Below are 21,002 nucleotides of genomic sequence, written 5' to 3'. Positions count from 1 at the left end.
TTTAGGATACAAACCCAAACTACTAGGCATTGTGCACTCAAGAGAAGAGGCCATCAGTAGAGATTCATCCTGAAAAGATCCAGATGTTGGAATTAGCAGGCAAAAATTTTTAAAGACCTAGTGTAACTATGTTCAAAGATGTAAAGGAAAATAATTTTTTTTTTTTTTTTGCCGTGCCGTGAGGCATGCAGGATCTTAGTTCCCCGACCAGGGACCGAACCCGCGCCCCCTGCAGTGGAAGCTCAGAGTCTTAACCGCTGGACCACCAGGGAAGTCCCGGAAAAGAAGCTTATAATAAATGAACAAGTAGGAAATCTCAGCAGAGAAACAAACTATAAAAAAAGAACCAACAGCAAATTCTAGAATGGAAAAAAAAGAACAATGAATAAAAGATTTACTAGGGCTTCCCTGGTGGCGCAGTGGTTGAGAATCTGCCTGCCAATGCAGGGGACAGGGGTTCGAGCCCTGGTCTGGGAAGATCCCACATGCCGCGGAGCAACTAGGCCCGTGAGCCACAAGTACTGAGCCTGTGCGTTTGGAGCCTGTGCTCCGCAACAAGAGAGGCCGCGACAGTGAGAGGCCCACGCACCGCGATGAAGAGTGGCCCCCGCTCGCCGCAACCTGAGAAAGCCCACGCACAGAAACGAAGACCCAACACAGCCAAAGATAAATAAATAAATAAAAAAGATTTACTAGATGGGCTTAAGAGCAAATTATAGATGACAGATGAAGATCCAGTGAACCTGAAGATGGAGACATAAAAATTATCCAATCCGCAAAACAGAGAGAAAAAGAAATTTTAAATCGAAAGAGTCCCAAGCAATTGCGGGCCAACATCAAAAGGTCTAACACATGTATACGGGCAGACCTTGGAGATACTGCAGGTTTGGTTCCAGACCACTGCAATAAAGCGAGTCACATGAACTTTTTGGTTTCTCAGTGAATATAAATGTATGTTTACACTATACTGTAGTCTATTAAGTGTGCAATAGCAATATATCTAAAAAATAATGTAAATACCTTAAGTTAAAAATACTTTATTGCTAAAAAATGCCAAAACAATTAACAATAGTAACATCAAAGATCACTGATCACAAACCAGCATAACAAATATAATAATGAAAAAGTCTAAAATATTGAGACAGTTACCAAAATGTGACGCAGAACATGAAGTGAGCAAATGCTGTTGGAAAAATGGCGCCGACAGACTTGCTTGAGGCAGGGTTGCCACAAAGCTTTGATTTGAAAAAAATTTAGCATCTGCGAAGTGCAATAAAGCAAAGCACAAAACGACGTCTGCCTGTAATAGCAGTATAAGAAGGCAAGTATGGAAAGGGGCAGAAAATATATTTGAAAAAATAATGTCCAAATATTTCCCAGATTTCATGAAAGACATAAATTTGCAGATTCAATATCAGTGAACCCCAAGCAGGATAAATACAAAGAAAATCACATCTAAGGATGTGGCGCAACATTGCTGCTGCTGATAAAACAGTATATCCACTTTGCAAAAGTCTGGCAGTTTCTTATAAAACTAAACAGGCACCTACCTATGATACAGAAATTTCACTCCTAGATATTTATCCAAAGATAGATGAACACATATGTCCAGAAAGGACTTGTGTAAGTCTTATCCAAAAAAATGGATAAACCCACTGTGGTATATTCATACAAAGGAACAGTACTCAGCAATAAAAAGGAACTAACAATTGACATGTGCAATAATGTGAATGAATTTCAAAAACATTATGCTCAAAGAAGCCAGATGCAAAAGGGCACGTACTGTTTTATTCTATACAGATGAAGTTCTAAACAGGCTAAATTAACCCATGGAAAACAAACAAACAAAAAGCTGGAACAGTGGTTGCTCTGGGGACTGGAATAGGAGAGAACTGACTCTGAAAGGGCCCGAGAGAACTTTCTGAGGTCAGAGTAATGTTTCTATCTTGATGGGATTTGCATTACACGAGGGCACACACTGTAAAACTCATTGAATGGTATACCTAAGTTGTGTGCATTTCACTCTAAGTATCTTTTACCTTAAAATATTAAATACAAATATTAAACTCTAATTTATGATATACTGAAGTGCTCAGGGGTGAAGTATACTGGAACTTTGAAATGCATAAAATAAGGTGGATTGATGGATGGATGGATGGATAGATACGGGTGCATGGGCATTTACTGAACAGGTCTGCTGTGGAACAGGAGTGCCACAGTTTGAGAATAAGACTTAAGAGACCAAGTTCTGCAACCCAAGCAATGGCCAGATTCTCCATCTTTAAGGCTAGGGAGCTGGACTAGCCTAGCACTAAGAAGCCTTCTAAATATAATATAAATAAATAAGTAAAACTGATCTAAGTAAAACTAATACGCTACATAGAGTATTAGTACTAAGGCATGAGGCTGTCAAGATCAATGAATAACCAACATGCTGCAAATATGGAGAGATTTCCTATACGTTTGAAGCTGCAGCTGTGGTGGCTTAAAAAGCCCCCTCAGGGGCTTCCCTGGTGGCACAGTGGTTACGAATCTGCCTGCCAATGCAGGGGACACGGATACGAGCCCTGGTCTGGGAAGATCCCACATGCCGTGGAGCAGCTAAGCCCGTGCACCACAACTACTGAGCCTGCGCTCTAGAGCCACAACTACTGAGCCCGCGTGCCACAACTAGTGAAGCCTGCGCGCCTAGAGCCTGCGCTCCGCAACAAGAGAAGCCACCGCAATGAGAAGCCCGCGCACCGCAACGAAGAGTAGCCCCTGCTCACCGCAATTAGAGAAAGCCCACGCACAACAAGGAAGACCCGATGCAGCCAAACAAACAAACAAACAAAAATATCCCCCTCGGTCCTGAGTACTGGGCCCAGGAAGGTCTCCACCCTATTTGTACCCCATCTCACGACACCCCCCCTTCTTCTTGCTACATTTCACTGATACTTGGGTTCCATGGTCACCTGTCACGGTCCTTCCCACTCAGCGAACACCAATGCTGTCCCCGCTATTGAGAAACCCCCTCCCTGCCCTTTGCTCCCAGCTAATTTCTGTCCATTCCTAGACCTCAGCTTCCCTTGGTCCAGTCTAGACTGAGCAGACCTCACCTCACCCCTGACTAAAGTACACGGACGATGATCGAAATTACTTATTCGACAACATATAATGTCTTTCTCTTCAGACGAGATGTTCCATAAGGGTTAAGACCGACCTGTGCCTCATCTTCAGCAAGTGGCCTGCAGATGCCGATGGCCAACGTTCCCCTCTGTCGGCAAGGTGTCCGGCACAGTTCTGTGCGCTTTACACGGGTTATTGCGTTTACACTCTTCTTAAGCCTTCGAAAGTGTGTCGACGGAGGCTTCTCTTCTGCTCTGCAAACGACCATCAGTCAGTAAAGATGTACGGACGCCTATGAAGTGCCAGGCGCTGGGCTCAACAAACAGGCTGTAACAGTAAACACGAGGCCCCATGTCTGTGCTGCGGAGCCCAGGCTGTTGGGAACACACCCAGGGAGAGTGGGAGCCATGCATCCAGGGACAAGGACTAATAAGGAGGAAATACGGGGTACCTGGCAAAATGCTTCATGTTTTAAAAATTGCAGGGCTTCCCTGGTGGCGCAGTGGTTGAGAATCTGCCTGCCGATGCAGGGGACACGGGTTCGAGCCCTGGTCTGGGAGGATCCCACATGCCGCGGAGCAACTAAGCCCGTGAGCCACAACTACTGAGCCTGCGCGTCTGGAGCCTCTGCTCCGCAACAGGAGAGGCCGCGACAGTGAGAGGCTCGCGCACCGCGATGAGGAGTGGCCCCCGCTCGCCGCAGCTAGAGAAAGCCCTCGCACAGAAACGAAGACCCAACGCAGCCAAAAATAAATAAATACATGAATAAATTTATAAAAAAAAATTGCACACAATTCACTTTCGGTGAGAAAAAGGAACTGGAAAATCTGTCATTCATCCAATCACTGGACAAGCAGCTGCTCGCTGTCGAGGGGTCGGGCCGTGCCGGGAGGGCCTCAGCACACACAGGTGAACGTAGCACACGCGGAGCACACCGCACGCGTGGGCAGCTCGGGGCGGCGGCCGCGGCAGCCTCGACGCCAGCCTGCTCCCCCTAAGGCGCCCCTCTTACCCCCCGACCCCCTGCAATGCTGCACTTCAGATCCCCCGAGAACCTCCCCGGGCCAGCAGCTGATCTTCACTCTCTTCCCTCCCATAGGAAGCAGAGAGAATGCCCCTTTCAAAGGGTTACCTTAAGGGTTAAATGGAAGCATCTCAGAAGCAATCAATGCTCCAGAATATCAGTCGCTATGATAACCGAGACTGGATGCGGTCGAGACGCCTCTGTCTTCTGGGCAGGTTGCTTCCTGTTCTGGGAATGGCTTCTTCTTTCTAACTATACCAGTGCTTTCCCGACTCGCTCGAGACTCCAACCTGAACTCTTGGCTACACAAGAATTGTGCAGAAATTTAAATGGAAATCAGAGCAGTATCTTCTGTTACCTAATAATGAAAATGCTAATTAAAAGCACCACCCAACCCCCAACATCCCCCCCCCACCCGCCAAAGATTAAGTATACAACACTGTTATAAATAAGCAAAAGTGTTTAGGGTTAAAAGTGTAATTTTATTTAGATGTTACTTGTACATAATCTATAGTAAGATATACAAACAGATAAAAATTATTTACTAGGAGGTTTGTTTTTTTTAATACCACTTTAAATTCAGTGTACAACAGCATTGGTAATACTGCAAGATGACAGACTCTGGTTTAGAAAACAAAAATTACTTGCTACTGTCGCTGACACATTCCCATGAGTGTTCAGTGGATGAAAATGTATCATGAATTTCAGCTGCAAATTATTATAGAACTTTCACAACCTAGCCACTTGGTGCTCAGAAAAGATTTCGATATTCTAAAAATTTACTGAAATGAAAATGCTAATTCTCCAACAGTATACTTCTACTGAAGAAAAACGTAAGTGACCAGATCTTATGGTTTGGGGCCAACAACAGAAAATCAACCACAGCATGGGTGGTTCTGAGGAAGCTTCTCATCCCTCTGCCTGATCTATGACATGAGGAAAAGCTTGTAAGAAATTAAACTAAATACACATGGGGGGAAACGGGACAATTTAAAATAAGCTTACAACATACAACTACTTTAAAATGTAAAATCCATGGATATGAAGGATGCATTTACGTTTTTCTCCATTTGTTTTGTAAATACTTTTTGAAAATGAGAACGGACAATTCAAAATAGTCACTTTTTCCTTTTCATGTACTATCGTATTAGAAAAAGTCTGGATTTCATTTTTAGAATAAATCAAATGCGCTGAGAAAAATACTGCAAAAAATAATCTAAACTGGATTTTAGTCCTCTCCCCTTCTTTTAAAGGCTACATAACATATCAGGGCAAAAGCTTTTTCACTAGTCAGAATATCAAGTTGAAAATAACTTGTTGATTAAACTACAGGAAGACAACCAATACTTAACAGGCTCATGAATATTTATGAATAAAGTGCCACTAATTTTATTGTAATAGGATATAAATAGAAGAAATCCTGACATGGATAGTAGCTTTATGCATTCTCTCCATCCTGAGGACAGAAGGGACATAAAAAAAAAAACAAAGAAGCATTACCAAATACAAGTTCTAGAATGACACAGGTGATCCTTATCCAAAGTAAAGCTAAAGACAAAATATTATAAGAAAGACAAAATACGATCAAAATTGGTGAAAGTCCCAAGGAAAATGCCAACACAGTTGGCCTCTGCATTGGGAAAAAAAAGGAGAGAAATTAAAGAGAGAAACTGAGAAGTTCATTAATAACTACTACTTACAGGCAATAAACGTACGGTGACGAGCTCCAAGACACAGAAACTCAAGAACCACGTGCCCAGACAGCTGGCTTTGGCTGAAAAGACTCAGATAACCTGGCCCGGCACTGGGAAAGGTAATACAGACCTGAGGCTTTTCAGAGTTCCAACCTAGGTGACTAAAAGCCCGTCAGGCTGGCCTTACAGGATGACCACGACCTTCCACAGGCCACAAGTGTCCCTCGGGGACACAGACGTGATGGGGGGCCGGTGACGTCCTGAGGAGAACTCATTAACAAAACCCGGCAGTCGGGGTCCTGCTGACATTCTACCATCCACCCAAACACCTCTGTCTCAGCTACAGATTCCTGGGTCACAACTGAGAGTCGCTAGGACCCACGGTCCGTTTGACACACGGTACAGAAGAAAGAACTGCTCAGTGAGTAAAGTGTCTTGCACACCTGTGAAGTTATATCTGAGATCAAAGCCTGGGGTGTTTATTCCTTCCAAACAAGCAGTTACCCTTCACCCAGCATTACAGAATGTAAGCTCTCATTCATGAGTTTCCCAGGGGTTTGCCTTGGGCAGGAAAATCTGCCTGGGCTCACGTGTCACCATGTGGGAGGGGACGAGGAAGGGACATGACCTGCTCCAGCGAAGGGGCGACTCTCCTCTGAGGTACCTGGTCCAGCCTCGTGTGCTGACGACCGTGTGGGAAAGGGACCCATGTGCTTCTAGGACAGAGTGAAGGCTCTACTCGTGCTGGGTCCCTAACTGGCCATAGCACCAGGAAAGGTGAAAAGCTGCCCAAGTCTCCTTTCACCTAAACTGAAGCTGTCAGGATTCAGACCAGGTGGGGCGAGGTGCCACCTGGCGCCTTCTCTGCAGCACCGAGGCCTCCACGTGGCCTCACTTGGCACATGGCTCCGGAAGAGAGGTTGTGCAGGGCTCTGCACCCGGGGCCATGCTGGGCTCCGCAGCTCTGGGACCACCCGGGTCCGGACGGGCTGGTACCCGAGCTGCAAGGGCTGCCAAGGGTTCTGCGTGCCATCGCAGATGGCAATGGCCCTGAAGGAAGAAGGGCTGTTCTCCGCTTTCATTACTACTGCGCTGCTGAAACCTCTTACAAAACTCATCAACAAGCACTGACTCCATGGATGCCCACAGGGAATCCTGCCTGAAAAGGGCCAAGTTCACATTTCACAAGAGTGAGCAAAGGAAACGAAATTCTTCAACAGAACATTCCAACTCACAGAGGCTACCAGGCCGAGAAACTGAAAACAGAAACATCTAATTCTCCTACTTGTCCAATCTTTCTCTCTAGAACCAACTTCTTCTGAAACACATTTAAAAAAAAAAGCGGAAACAATATCACTTACTGATGGGAAGGCATCAGTCTGACGCACAGTCATTAATCTTGCAAAGACCAGACATCAGGCAGCTTCACAAACACACAGCAAGTCTGCAGGATTTTAATGATCAAGGAGAGTGAACCCAAACTGCACTACGTACCTTCATGGCCAAGAGGAAGGAAGCAGAAGGCTGTTTTCAGGACGATGCAATAGTTACAGCTTATTTCCTCGTGTGCAGCACGGTTTGCTATGTTTAGTGGCACTTAAGTATTCCACAGTAAATACTGAAAAACCCAGAATTTTTGGATGTGCAAAAGCAATCTCACGTTATTGATACAAAAGTCGCTAAGCTACGGGATTATAATACCACTATCTGGGTGCTGGGACCACAGAAATCGTCAGCACACTGACCAGCCCGGTCCCCAGCCCGGTCCCCGGGGCGCCAGCCTCAGTCGGACCAGTCGTTCTCGTCCAGCTCTGAGTCGTCATCCGAGTCGCTGTACTCGACGGCGATGCGCCGCGACAGGATGGTGGCCACATCGTCGCCCACGGGCTCGCGCCTGGCCTCCTGTTCCTGCTGTTCCTGCACCTTCTTCAGCTGGATTCCTGGAGACACGAGACGCGGCTTAGAGTGGAACCCCTCGGCTTACTGCTCCAATCACACAGCAACGGACACAAAAGTCTATCCGACTGTTGTTTTCCCTACTGACACTATAAGAAAAAGCTTGAGAAATCTGAGGGGAGAAGCTTGGGAAATAGAGTCTCATGACCAAGAAAAAAGAAATGTGTAAAGTCATAACGTTCTTTACAGCGATGTGTTGAAATGTAAGAAAGTCAGTTACGATTTCAGTGCACGTGAGCACCGTGAAAGAAAACTCCAGGGCGGCACGGCCCGACCCGGTAGCCACCGGGCACGAGAGGCTGTTTCAAGGTAGATTTACGGTGGCCGGTGGCCCCCATAGTGGACCATGTTCCTGGACAGCCTGGAACCCAAAGTCTTGGGAAACAGAGCCAAGAGCTTCTGGCTAAGCGGGCGAGGTAAGTAAGAAAGCTTAGCTTCAGCAATTACCGTTGAAAATGGGTATGAGAGGGCTTCCCTGGTGGCGCAGTGGTTAAGAATCCGCCTGCCAATGCAGGGGACATGGGTTCGAGCCCTGGTCTGGGAAGATCCCACATGCCGCGGAGCAACTGGGCCCGTGAGCCACAATTACTGAGCCTGCGCGTCCGGAGCCTGTGCTCCGCAACAAGAGAGGCCGCGATAGTGAGAGGCCCGCGCGCCGCGATGAAGAGTGGCCCCCGCTCGCCGCAACTAGAGAAAGCCCTCGCATAGAAGCGAAGACCCAACACAGCCAAAAATAAATAAATACATAAATAAATTAAAAAAAAAAAAAAAAAGAAAATGGGTATGAGATCACAATCATCTTACTCTCTTACTTTTGTAAGTAATAAAATGGGATATCTAACAATGTAATGTGTTATTTCTTTAACCTTTTCTTTCAGAATATTTCAGACCTATAAAGTAGCTGTAAGACTAGTAGAAAAACGTTCCCATATAACCTACTCAGATTCCCCAACTGATAACACCTGACCAAATTTATCCTCTATCACTCTCATTTACACACACACACATACTTTTTTTCTGGACCATTTGAGAGTTAAGTGGCATATAATGTCCCTTTGCCCCTAAAATACTTCATGTGTCTTTCCTAAAAAAAAAAATTGATCAAAATCAGACTATCAGCAGAGATACAATAGTACCATCTATTCTATGAATTTTATTTAAATTTTGCAAATAGACCTAATATAACAAACGAAAAAAGTTTTCCACCAGGTTTGGGATCCGACATGGGATCTCACCTGTTACATTACTTGCCACGTTTCGCTGACCTCCCTTAATCTCTGTGTTCTATGACCTTCGTGTTTCCGTAGGATGTCCCTCCATGTGGGGTCCTCGAGGTTTCCTCTGACAGATCCAGGTTACGGATCCCTCTCATTGGACAAGGCTCACAGGTGTCAAAAAGCAAAACACCGTCCTACCAGGACCCCAAACGCGTCATCAGTGAGGTATTACGACTCTGGGACTTTTTTCTTGACAAAATCATCGTGCGTCAGTAACGTCAATGCATACAAGAGCTCCAGGACCCGCAGGAGGGCGGACGCCACACCCAGGCCTGGCCGCGGTGCCTGCACAAGGGGCAGAGGCAGTGCTGTCCCCGTGTCCTGGGAGGGGCGTCGAGGACACGCGGCCAGCCCCTCCCCCAGCCACCTGCAGACCAAAGCCGCCAAACTGCGCCCGGGAGATGCGGCAGCCCTCACTGCATGGGAAGCTCTCGGAAGAGTTCCACATCCTGTCGGACCCTCAGCCCATGTGGGCCAGGACCTGGGGTTAAGAGTAAATGATGTGGAATAGACGTTTAACGCTGGTTCTGACCGGGAGGGGCACACGGGGGAGGAGCTGGGCTCCTCCGCCCTGATCTGACCAGAGACGCTCCACGTCTTAAGGTTTCATGTCCTGGGGTTTGGTGTAGGACCTTCACATGACAAGGGTTTTGCTACTTAAATAAATGTTGAAAATCTACTGGCTTAGCACATCAAACTAAAAATATGAAAAGGCTAAGTAAGATACAGCCTAGATTTCTAAAAAAACTCAGTCACTGACATGAGCTCATTTTCTTTCATTTACACTTTGGCCCTTAGAGCAGAACACAGAGAAAAAAAGATCCAGTTAATTAATGATCATTTTTATTATCTGTTTCTGCTCAAGTAAAGCTTTCCTGAAATCTGTGCTTTATCACTGAGCTTACTTTGCACTGAAAAAAAATGTATCCACTATTAAGAAAAAAGAATACCAAACAAGGCTCCTTCAACCCTCTTCCACCAGCCCTCTGGGGCAGAGGGGGTCGCCGGAAGCAGACGAGGCTGCAGCTGCCGGGACAGGGGGCAGCGTCCCGGGACGCGCACTCACCCATCCGAATGGCAGCGAGGAGGTCGCTCCGGGCGTCGCTCACGGGCGGCTGCGCAGCCTCCGGCCTCTTGGCCTCGGCTCCCGGCGGGCCGTGCATCGGGGAGGAGGAGAGCGAAGAGCCGGCACCTGGAGGGCCCGGCGGCGGCGGCGGGGGGCCCGGGGGGGGCGGGGCCGTGACCACCAGCCCACCGGAGGGAGGGTGAGGCGGACCCGCGTAGGAGGGGCCGGCGGACGCCGGGAAGGGGGGCTGCGTGGGCATCTGGAGGGGGCTGACGAAGGCAGTCTGTGCGGAAGGGATCATGGGCGGGGGCGGCGGCGGCGGGGGTCCTGAGGGGTTGTAATACTCCATGATCTGTGCCGGGAGCATCCTGGCGGAGACACGAAACAAGAGTCACCAATGGGCAACCCAGGGTCCCGTCCTCGGAGGTTCTCACACGCCTCGGAGAGAGGCCTCCCCAGACAAGACGCACACTGGCCGCTGAATTTACAACACTGCAGGGCACGAACATCCACGCTTCGGATCACAGGTCCACATAAACCCCTAGGTCGGAATTCAAGATCGTCTACTGACGTGCACCAGAAAGTTAACCACTGAAACAGTAACTTTCTGTGGGACACTGGAATAGCTGACTGCAGAGCTAAGAAGGCAGCACAAATGCATCCTTTGCACGAGGCATCTCAGAAGTGGCGGCTTGAAAACCCATCTTACAAGGGTTCTGTGGCCAACCAGATTGGAAAATTCTGTATTTTATATCGCGTCTCCACGGAAATTCCCCAAGCCCATGACGCCCATCAGAATATCCAAAGCTTTGAAAACCCCTCCAGCCAAGAAATCTGCTGAGTTCTATTTAGCCAAGAGCTTTCCAAACCACCTGGACCGCAAACCCTCTCTGCCTGATACTTGGTAAGAGCCACAGAACACACTCTGGGGATCCTGACTTAAAGAGAACCAACCACAGGGAGAAAACCTCGGGGAGCTGAGGGACATACATTCAGAATGCGACCCACGCTGCTCTGGAGTGAAGAAAAACACTTGATGGAAACACATTTTCAACTTGCCTGGGCGCTGACTTGGAGGGGCTAACTCTTTAAAGACCGAGGTTGTGCGAAAACTACAGCCTATCAAAACACAGGCGGGGGCTTCAATTAACAAACGCTAAACAGGAGGGTCTTTGTTTAGGAGGTGTTTGAATTTTTCCCAAACGACAGAAAACAAGAGGACCTGGTGGCAGAAGAGTATTTGGGCACCAAGAGGTCCGGGTTACATGTACAAGTGTAACAAATGCTGCACTGTATAGTTTTCTCCTTTGAGATACGAGTTCTCTGCGGTTTGCCCGGCACATACAGAGAAACACTGGAGCACCTGAGACAGGTTCACAGAACTGGCAGCTCACCCTCTGTCAAGGCCTTGGCTCAGTCATTCAGACATAAAGGGAACGTGTGTTCACGAATACACACACCAACCTGAGGTTTATCTGTAATAAAAAGGGGGAGCAGCGTGACACTGCATTTTTTCACACAGGATTTCTCACGACTGACACTATCTGTATCTGGTCATTTCTTGGCTGCATCCTGGCCTCCACAGTGTGATTATTCAGTGAAAATTCTCCCACCACGCACAGCAAGACCCCAGCGCAATGGCAAGCCACGGTCAGAGCCCGGGAGTGGGGAATTACCCGTAGTCGGCGGGAGCCAAGGGCGCGGGGGCCTGCGACGCCTCTGCGGCCTGCGGCGGGGGCGGAGGCGGCTTCTGGGGCCGGTTCAGGGCCAGGTGCCTGGCCGAGGCCGATGGGGGCCGGTACTCATGCTCGGGGGCCTGGGCTGCCGGCCCGCGTGGCGGTGCGTCACCGGCTCCGTGGGAAGGTGTCCCGGGCTGCGGGTGCAGAGAATGGTTGGGGGTGGCGGGATACGAGTAATCCGTGACGTCCGATGCGTGGGACCTGACGGCCAGAACCAGGGGTGGGAGAAAGCGACGTAAGTGAAAACGATTTCCCCTCCAGGCATCAGCATGTATTTGAATAACAACACGGCCAAGGCACAGAAATCACACGCTTATTCCCTTTCCCATCAACTAGGTCTAGGCCCACAAGCGACAATGTGATCACGACTTTAGCGTCAAGCGCCAGAGTTACGTGGATTCAGAGCCGCAGCTGTGAAGTGAGTGCATCAGACGAACGGGCAAGCGGCAGACAGCAGAGCCCCCCTTCCTCAACATCGCAGCCGACTCTTTTCTAAGAGAGGGGGCTCCAGGACACACTGTGCTTAACGTGAAAATGGCATCGGAGACCTAAGATTTCAGTGCGATGAAACTGACAGCATATGATGAGACCTTATCAAATGGCAGACGAACCGGATACATATTAACAGTAAGAACAGAAAAAGAAATCAAGGATGCAATACGGTGAGTCGCAGTTTTCTTAAACAGAAGAAACATGTTTAGCCAAAAAAGAGAGGAGGAGTGCGGTGCCATGCGCAGAGGCCCTCTTGCTGTCTCTGAGCGCACAGGTGGGAGGGAAACTCTGAAAGGAATGCACGTCCCGTTTTAGTCAGCAGGGTTCGGAAGGATGCTGGTACCCGGCCGCTGGGGGAGGGGAGGGCTCGGCAACGTCACAGGGTGTTAGTCACCCGGGTTACGGGACGCGTAGTCAGTACAGGGGGCACATCCTCTCGTGACGCCGAAGCAGGGGGCTGCTGAGGCTGCGATCTGAGAACAAGCGGAGCGACAAACCCTCTGGGCGTCCTGTCGTCTCCCGAGCTCCCTGCCTGCTGCAGTTTCCTGGCGTCACTCATAAACTCAATGCCCATCTTCCTTCTCTCCCACTCTTCTCTTCTCGTTCTTACTTTTCTCACACTTATTTGCTGGTTTCTGTTAGGATTCAGCTTGTGTCTCTCTCTCTGAAGGAAAGAGGCAAACACACATTGGGTCTTTGGAATTCAGACAGTAGTGTCCCTGGAGTATCACACCACACAGAAAAGATCTTTAAATGGCAAAAGATGGCTGGCTTTTTTCTTTTTCCTTCCCTAATTGCAATATAATAACAACTTGTAACTCACTTTCTTCTCCCCTAAGTGCACTATAAATTCTAGATTACGGTGCGCGTATGACTGTCTTTTGAACTATGGCAACTGCTGGTCAGAGAGTTAAAAATATTTTTAACGGGGGAAGACTCTGACCTGTATTTAGATTTATCTTATTTTAAAAACGTAAATACCTAAAACTCTGGAGTCCTTGATGATGGGTGCTTGGCTCTGTCGGGGGGGACTACGTCATAGACTGGGCATAACTTTCTAATGGAAACAGACTCATCTACAAAACACGGAGTGCCTCTGATGGGATGAGAAGCCAGGAACTGGGAACATTCTGGCACAATTTGGAAAGCTGTCCTGTCAAGTAGCTTGGTGATAAAGGGCCGAAAGGAGGCAATACAAAGGGCATAATCGGATGGAGGAAAGGAACGGGCGGTGAATGTCCGACATCAAGAATTACAGCAGGAGAGCGGGGAGGGCAGGGCTCTGATGAAGGGTGGGTGGGAGACGGGACCGGTCACTCGAGAGGTCACTGCCCAAGTACAGGGGACACTGGTGGGCTGGAGGAGAGGTGAGGAGGTGGGTGACCTCTGAGAGACAAGGAACCCCACAGGAAGGCAGAAATCAGCCACAGAAGACACGGTACTAGTGTGGGCACGAGCGGATGGTCCTGAAGCTGCATGAGCATCAGGAATTATCTGTTACGGGAAAGAGAACTTGGAGGAGTGAAGACAAGATGGAAACGGGAAGAAGTAGGTGTAAGCAGTGGAGACCCAGTGGGAGAATCAAACGAATCCCTCAGGGCTCTGTGGGTGGGAGGGTGGGCAGAGTCGGGCGTCGGCAACACCCAGGACAGGAGGAGGAAAGGGGCGAGGACAGTGGGCAAGGAGGCATCCTGCTTCCGGATCGCTGGGGAGAGCAGTGGGCAGGCACTGCATCAAGTCTCATCCTAAATGTACGCTTAGAATCAAACCATTCCTGACCATCTACAAAGAGACTAAAAACTTATCATTAGTTTATGTGATCAGCTTAAAATATATAAGTTATATGAACAATTTATACACATACCATGATACTTGATACTCAAATTTCCCTCAGTTATCCTGAATACATCCGTTAAAAACCACGTTTCTAAATAATACTTAAAACATGAATACAAGAAGTTAAAAAATCAAAAGATAGCAAACACAGAGCAGGATTTCACTTTTGTAAAAGAAAAATATACACATTTACAGAAAAAAAGACCAGAGAAAGAAATACACTAAAATGCAAAACAAGTGGTTTCTTTGGATAACAGGATTATGAATACTTTAATTTTTTCTATAATTTCCAAATATAGAAAGTTTATCTTATTTCATAATAAGAAAAATAGTGATACACTTTAGTCAAATAAAAAATAAAAATTTCCAAAATAATTTAAGGGATATCATCCATCAATTGTACACCCAGTATGGCACAATCTAATCTCAGATTCTGGAATAAATATCAATTATTCAACTGAGGGATTAAAAAAAGTCATTTTCCATCTACCTACTGCAATGAAAGAGAATATATGGAGAATTACAAAGTATATGTTTTGCATGAGTAAACAGTCACAACTAAGTTAGCCGGAAAAAAACAAAAACCAAATGGACCTCCTGGGAGCTATCAAGTTCCAGCACTTCTCCCCACCCAAAGAACTATGAGCCGAAGTGTATCGTCATTCTTACTTTCCACAGAAATAAACTGACATAAAGATTAAAACTTGAGACCAGAGCTCAGTTAAAGCTCCAATAATTCTCTAATAGCTAACCGATCACAGCTTGTACAGAAAAATGACCTAGACCTGCCTCATAGACAATGACTGACAGCCCTTGTGGGGTAGGAGTATTTATGGAGGCTGTAACCACCAAATATTAAAAGCATCTTCCGTCTGTCAGTCTGTGCTAAACACTGAGGTTAATAAAGATAAACATAAAAAAAAACACAAAAAAACCCAGATCTAACGCAAGGTCCAGGTTGTTGCTGTTTGTGAAAAATCCTTGAATCACGTAAGAATTCTCTATTCACATTTTTAAACACTGATGGAAGACTCCAACTTTACAGAAGCAGAAATCGGAAATTAACCGTAAGTTACAATTGACTGGTCAGTTCTTCTCGTTCAGTGAAGCCCTTCTGGGATAAATGCTGCTTACTGACCACATCTTTCACATCTGCAAGAGAGATTTTTACTTAATTGCTAACAAATTTTAAAAATAAACTTCAACAGAATTCTCCTCCTGCAATTAGAATACATAAGATTAGCGAACTGAAGGAAAAAAATCTTTGTTCATCACCTTTAGAAAAGGTTATCAAAAAGAACAAGTTATTCCTTGATCACATCAGCTACCACCTACCAATCGTTTCAGATACCAAGTGGCAAAGGAAAGGCAACATTCTAAGCAAAATAGGCAGAGAGAGAACTAAATGATTATTAAAATTAAAATGTCAGTCATAGGCAGTTACTATGCCCAAATTCAGAATCAATGTTAAAACAGTACATCTAGGTTAATGGAATGATCAAGTTAAGTCAGAGAGACAGAAAATCACACAAAGCAACCCAACGTCATAGAAAACTGCTTTAAACTATTATTTCGAAGTCAAAACATATATACCGTTCATTTTTAAGGGAAGTATGGAAACACACTGTGGGCCACAGAAACACAATGCTACCGTGCATTTCCATTTACAGGGAAGCCAAGCCCTGCTTGCACACACACATGCACACAAACACGCACACGCACACACACCTAGTGTCTGGGGACAGGGATCCCTCGGAAGACGCTCCGTGGTGTACGCTCTGCGACAACCTGGTGTCGGGTCTAAGCTCTTTGTCATACGCCATCATATTCCACTCCTGGCGCCTGTTTCTGGCTTTTCTAACCTTTTTCACCTCTCGGGTGGTGCCATCTATACGCTTTTGCTCCTGACGTCCAGGAAGGAAGGCAAGCATGCCGAGACAGAGGGAAGGAAAAGAGTAGGTTAGTGCAGTTGCCCCGGCAGCCACGAGCCTGGGGTCCAGACAAGGCAGGCCCGTTTCCATCACTCCCGGGTCAAGAACGCTCTAACACGCTTACCCAACTCAGACCCAACCAAAATAACAGATACCTAACGATTTAACATCGACACATAAAAGTTACTGTGCTGCAACTTCAAGAGTCGCTTACCGTCATTTTTGGTCAAGAATTCTCACTTCACTAGGATTTAGCTTGTTTTCAATGTACGACACCTTTTAGATCTCTATTATACACATGAAATACCTGCCCGCAACAGACAGAGAAATCGTTTCCCACCCCTACACCATTCTGACTTGCTAACATGCAATCATCTTTCAAAACATAATTTTAAATGCTCCATTTCAGTTTGAAAAGGTTATTCCAGAATATTTAAGCGAACCCTGCAACGAGCTTAACAAAAACAAAAACAAGATAAGAACTTACCTTCCCTCCCGTACAAAGAATCATTCCTGCTCCAGCCCTACTTTGCCAGCAAAAATGTCTTCAATAAATAACTTGGGTCCTACGCAGGTGCTTCTTTAAAGGTGAGGACAGTTACTTCTACGTGTGTTTATGTCCTTCCTGCTTCCCCTGTGAGATCTGCTGATCTTTAGGGAGGTGAGCTATGTGCCTTTAAGTCCTACGCTCCCCTCACGGCACCTCCACACATGGCTCTACAGAGCGTCCACGTTCAATAAACGCGGACTGAATGATCAAATCCAGGTGAGCGATGGTGCTCACTACGTCCCAGCACCTGCCAGGCCCAGACGATACAAACGGCAAACAAAAAAAAAGACAAGGATCTGACCTCATGGAGCTTGCGGTCCAGGGGGGAAGCCCACAAAGTCACACAGATAAACGTGCAATTATGAAACGTGCAACAACATGAATGTATTACACAGAGAATGCTGTCCGGTCTGGAAGTCAGGGAGGGTGCCTGAGAGGCTGGGACAAGCTCTGCAGGGTGAGGAGGCCTGAGTCCTGCAGAGGAGGGGGCCAGACGCACGCAAGAGGCAATGGGACAGCATCTCGTCAGGAGAAGCGACAGAAGGTGAGTGTGCATTCGGGCGAACAGTGGGTAAGACCTTGAAGGCTGCGTAGAAATGTTGTTCTTTATCCCAAGAGCAACAGGAAACCATGCACACTGAGAGGGGAGGGGCTGGCACGTGGAGGAGCACGGGGAGAGGAGCCCCTGTGCTGGGGACAGAGTCCACGGGGAAAGGCAGGGACGCCGGGCAGAAAGCTGCTCAGGTGCCCAGGATGAGAGGAGGCCCGTGGGGGATACGGGGAACTGTCAGCCCAGGTATCCAGGAGGCTCAAGCGATGGGCTGGCAGACGATGTGAACGTGAAATTCACAGAACACATGCCAAGTGTTAATAAAGACACGGAAAGATGTGTAATTCGTACTAGACTTTTTTGGGGGGTGGGGAAGCTCATCAAAAAATAATAATAATCCATCAACAGATGAATGGATAAAGAAGATGTGGTACATATAGACAATGGAATACTACTCAGTCATAAAAAAGAACAAAATAATGCCGTTTGCAGCAACGTGGATGGACTTGGAGGGCATCATGCTCAGTGAAATAAGTCAGACGGAGAAAGACAAGTACTGTATGACACACTTATATGTGGAATCTAAAAACTACAACAAACTAATGAATATAACAAAAAAGGAGCAGACTCACAGATATAGAGAACAAACTAGTGGTTACCAGTGGTGGGGGGCACGTAGGGATGGGGGAGAGGGAGGTGCAAACTAGTGGGTGTAGGGCAGGCTCAAGGATGTAGTGTACAACATGGGGAATAGAGCCAATATTTTGTAATAACTGTAAATGGAAAGTAACCTTTATAAACTGTATAAAAATTTTTTTTAATTTTTAAATAAATGAAGATAATGACAAATAATAATAATCATCTTTGGGACTGGAGGAGGCCTGTTAGGAGTATAAACTGGTTCAGTCCTTAAAGGGTCAGGAGCAACAGGATAGTATCTTTCAAATTTTCAAGTTCACACTGCACTTCTGGGAATTTACTCTGACGAAATATGTGCGCATGAGTACAGGTACCCTCTACGGTGCTGTAACAGCAACAATTTAGAAGCAACCTAAATATTCATTAATTCGGTAATGGGTAAATAGTTTATGAAGCATCCACACTTTGGAATATGACACAACAATTAAAAAGAATGAAGTACATCTTTATTACGTCACTGTATGTATATGTCTGTGTGTGTGTGTATACAGGTCAATTCTAGGAATTAAAAATACTCTGTGAAATGTGTACACATGTATTTATGAATGCCCTACAAGGTCAAAAAGTATGCACATCTGTTACCAGAGGGTGGTTATGCCTGGGCAAGGGAGAAACTCACCCCCAAATTTTCTAAACGAATGTGTTTACTTCAGGGTAGGTGGGGCATTTTACCACTGGCACGTGTTGTCTGGATACTTTTAAAACCAAAAGAGAGAAAAAAGAAGGGAGACCTCAATGGATTCCAATATACATCTCACTCGAGCGTCACTGTATTACACTAATTAATAACTATCACCCTTACTTTTAAGAGATGTATGCTGACATATTTAGGGATAAGTGTTATATCTGCCACTTTCTTTACAATGGTTTAGCCTCCAATCTACCCGTCAACACGCACCCAACACACACACACACACAAACACACACACACAAACCAACTATAATAAAACGTTAACCATGATGCATCTGTATCTCAACTACACTGCCTACGTTAAAATCCTGAGACTACTGCAAGCTGTTTGCTGCCCCACGATGATCTTAGCTGCTCCTATCAATACCGGAAAGCCCCTCCGCCTGCCCAGCACGCCTCCGGCATGCCCTCTCACGTACGTGCCTCCGGCATGCCCTCTCACGTACGTGCACACACAGTCGCACACACACTCACTCTGTTCAGCTAACTTCTGCTATCTGTCCTCGCATCTCAGCGAGCAACACCGAGAGGCCTTCCTCAGCTCAGCACCTCACCTTCTGCACTGCCGCCCCACCTGCCGCTGCCGCCTCCCCCAAGGCTTCTCCCTCCCAGCACTGTAACTACGGCCTTACAACGACATAAGTATTTGCATAACTTTAAGAAAATGTTTTTCGACCACCAAACTAAGGAAATTTAATGTTCAGAAACAATGGATGTCTTATCCCCAAATTTTCTAAACTAATTCTTCCTTCAGATAGAATTGTCTGTTCCAAAGTGAAAGTGACTTTTGGGTTTCTAAAATCGTGGGAAATTGAGGATATCTTGCCTCATTTTCTGTTCCTATATAAAGCAGATTTGTATTAAAATTTTCAAATTTCTTTCCCTCCTTATGAGTTCCAAAGGACGGCATGATTATCTAATGGTTGTTTCCCCCGCTATTTTGTCATCTCCATGAGGGTGATAATCCTTTCTTTTTCATCACAGCATTTACAAGCCATTCAAAAAAGAACCATTATATAAATGAATGAATAAGAAATTCTCATCAGAATTTTATGTCTTTGAGGAATACGGAATGAGACAAAACTGCCAAGGAAATGACAAATAATTCTGAAGACACAGTAACCACACATAGTAGATTAAGACTAAAGAACAGTGGCAAAAAAGTTAAATATTTTTGTCAAAAGTATCACTGATGCTTCTAGGAAATCCTAGGAGGCCATTTTAAAGCAGGCAATTTTTAAAGTAGAGTACTCTTAAAAGTACTTGGGGGTTTGCCCTGTTACCAAAGAAAAGTTCGGGGATTCAGATCAACAGGCCTTTAAATCTCTGTTCCTTTTCCTTTGGAGAGATTAGTATCTTCCTTTTCTTCACCTGAACACTTTGCAGCTTCTTTGCTTGACTATTTCTCCACTTGAATACCCAGCAACTCTTCGAAGATTTCCCATTAAATCTCCCCAACCCATCAGCACGAGAAGAGCACACAGATAACCAAGTCTGTGGAATTCTCCCCCAGAATTCGTGGTAACCTCTCACACTTGCAGTCTGCAACCTATTTCCATGTTCCCTTTCCTAAATCCTGTTTTCAAATCTCAAGTTCTCTTCCATCTCGAGCTGTCACTCCTACTGGGCCAATACACCTAACTAGATGTCTCAGAACCTTCAGGCAGCCAGCCCACAAAATGCTAAGCTCTTAATTCACACACCCTAATATTTGTCAAACAAAGCAGGTGGTCATTTTTTAAAACACAGCTCACATATAAAAGGCTTGGCAGGGGCTTCCCTGGTGGCGCAGTGGTTGAGAATCTGCCTGCCAATGCAGGGGACACGGGTTCGGGCCCTGGTCCGGGAGGATCCCACATGCCGCGGAGCAACTGGGCCCGTGAGCCACAACTACTGAGCCTGCGCATCTGGAGCCTGTGCTCCGCAGCAAGAGAGGCTGTGATAGTGAGAGGCCCGCGCACCGCGATGAAGAGTGGCCCCCACTTGCCGCAACTAGAGAAAGCCCTTGCACAGAAACGAAGACCCAACACAGCCAAAAATAAAATAAATAAATTAATTAATAATAATAAAAATAAAGGAATTCCTTAAAAAAAAAAAAGGCTTGGCAAATATCTGCCTTTGGAGAGTCAACTCTGATTTTCAGTGGTTTAAGTCTAATTTCTGGGCCCCAAAGGGATAATTTTCAACACAGAAGTTCCTTAATCTGAGAGTGGGTTTGTCCTCCCAAGAGCGTTTGCAGTACAGATGTCTCTCAACCTTCCAACTTGCAATTCTCCTGCCTATGACCACCCCACCAAAGGGAATCTCATTTTTAGTAAATACTACCCTCCTCCAAATGTGCAGATCACACACGCTTTTCAATCCAATATGAACCTCTCACCACGGTCTT

The 21,002-nt window shown here is 46.3% G+C and overlaps 1 protein-coding gene and 1 long non-coding RNA gene across 3 annotated transcripts in view; both read right to left on the bottom strand.

Moving 5' to 3' along the window:
- LOC137751763 (uncharacterized) lies at window positions 1-4,325 on the bottom strand. The gene is made up of 3 exons (XR_011070952.1): window positions 4,241-4,325; window positions 3,203-3,357; window positions 1-69 (listed from the first exon to the last, which is right to left on the bottom strand). It is a non-coding gene; the product is annotated as an uncharacterized lncRNA (long non-coding RNA).
- A 314-nt stretch (window positions 4,326-4,639) lies between these two features.
- Window positions 4,640-21,002, bottom strand: part of WASF3 (WASP family member 3) — a 93,332-nt gene continuing 76,969 nt past the window's right edge. The window contains exons 7-10 of one of the 2 annotated variants that reach the window (XM_068526832.1): window positions 15,921-16,096; window positions 11,802-12,065; window positions 10,126-10,493; window positions 4,640-7,766 (exon numbers count right to left, since the gene is read on the bottom strand). In XM_068526832.1, the coding sequence (XP_068382933.1) occupies window positions 7,609-7,766; window positions 10,126-10,493; window positions 11,802-12,065; window positions 15,921-16,096 (966 nt within the window). In that variant the 3' untranslated portion in view covers window positions 4,640-7,608. Of the gene's footprint in view, window positions 7,767-10,125; window positions 10,494-11,801; window positions 12,066-12,853; window positions 13,021-15,920; window positions 16,097-21,002 lie in introns of both variants that reach the window. The other variant, XM_068526831.1, reaches the window with a different exon arrangement.

This window comes from Eschrichtius robustus, chromosome 18 (assembly GCF_028021215.1).
Source record: "Eschrichtius robustus isolate mEscRob2 chromosome 18, mEscRob2.pri, whole genome shotgun sequence".
NCBI classification, from domain to species: domain Eukaryota; kingdom Metazoa; phylum Chordata; class Mammalia; order Artiodactyla; family Eschrichtiidae; genus Eschrichtius; species Eschrichtius robustus.
The sequence above is the reverse complement of the archived record's forward strand: the minus strand, read 5'-3'. Positions and strand labels throughout refer to the sequence as shown.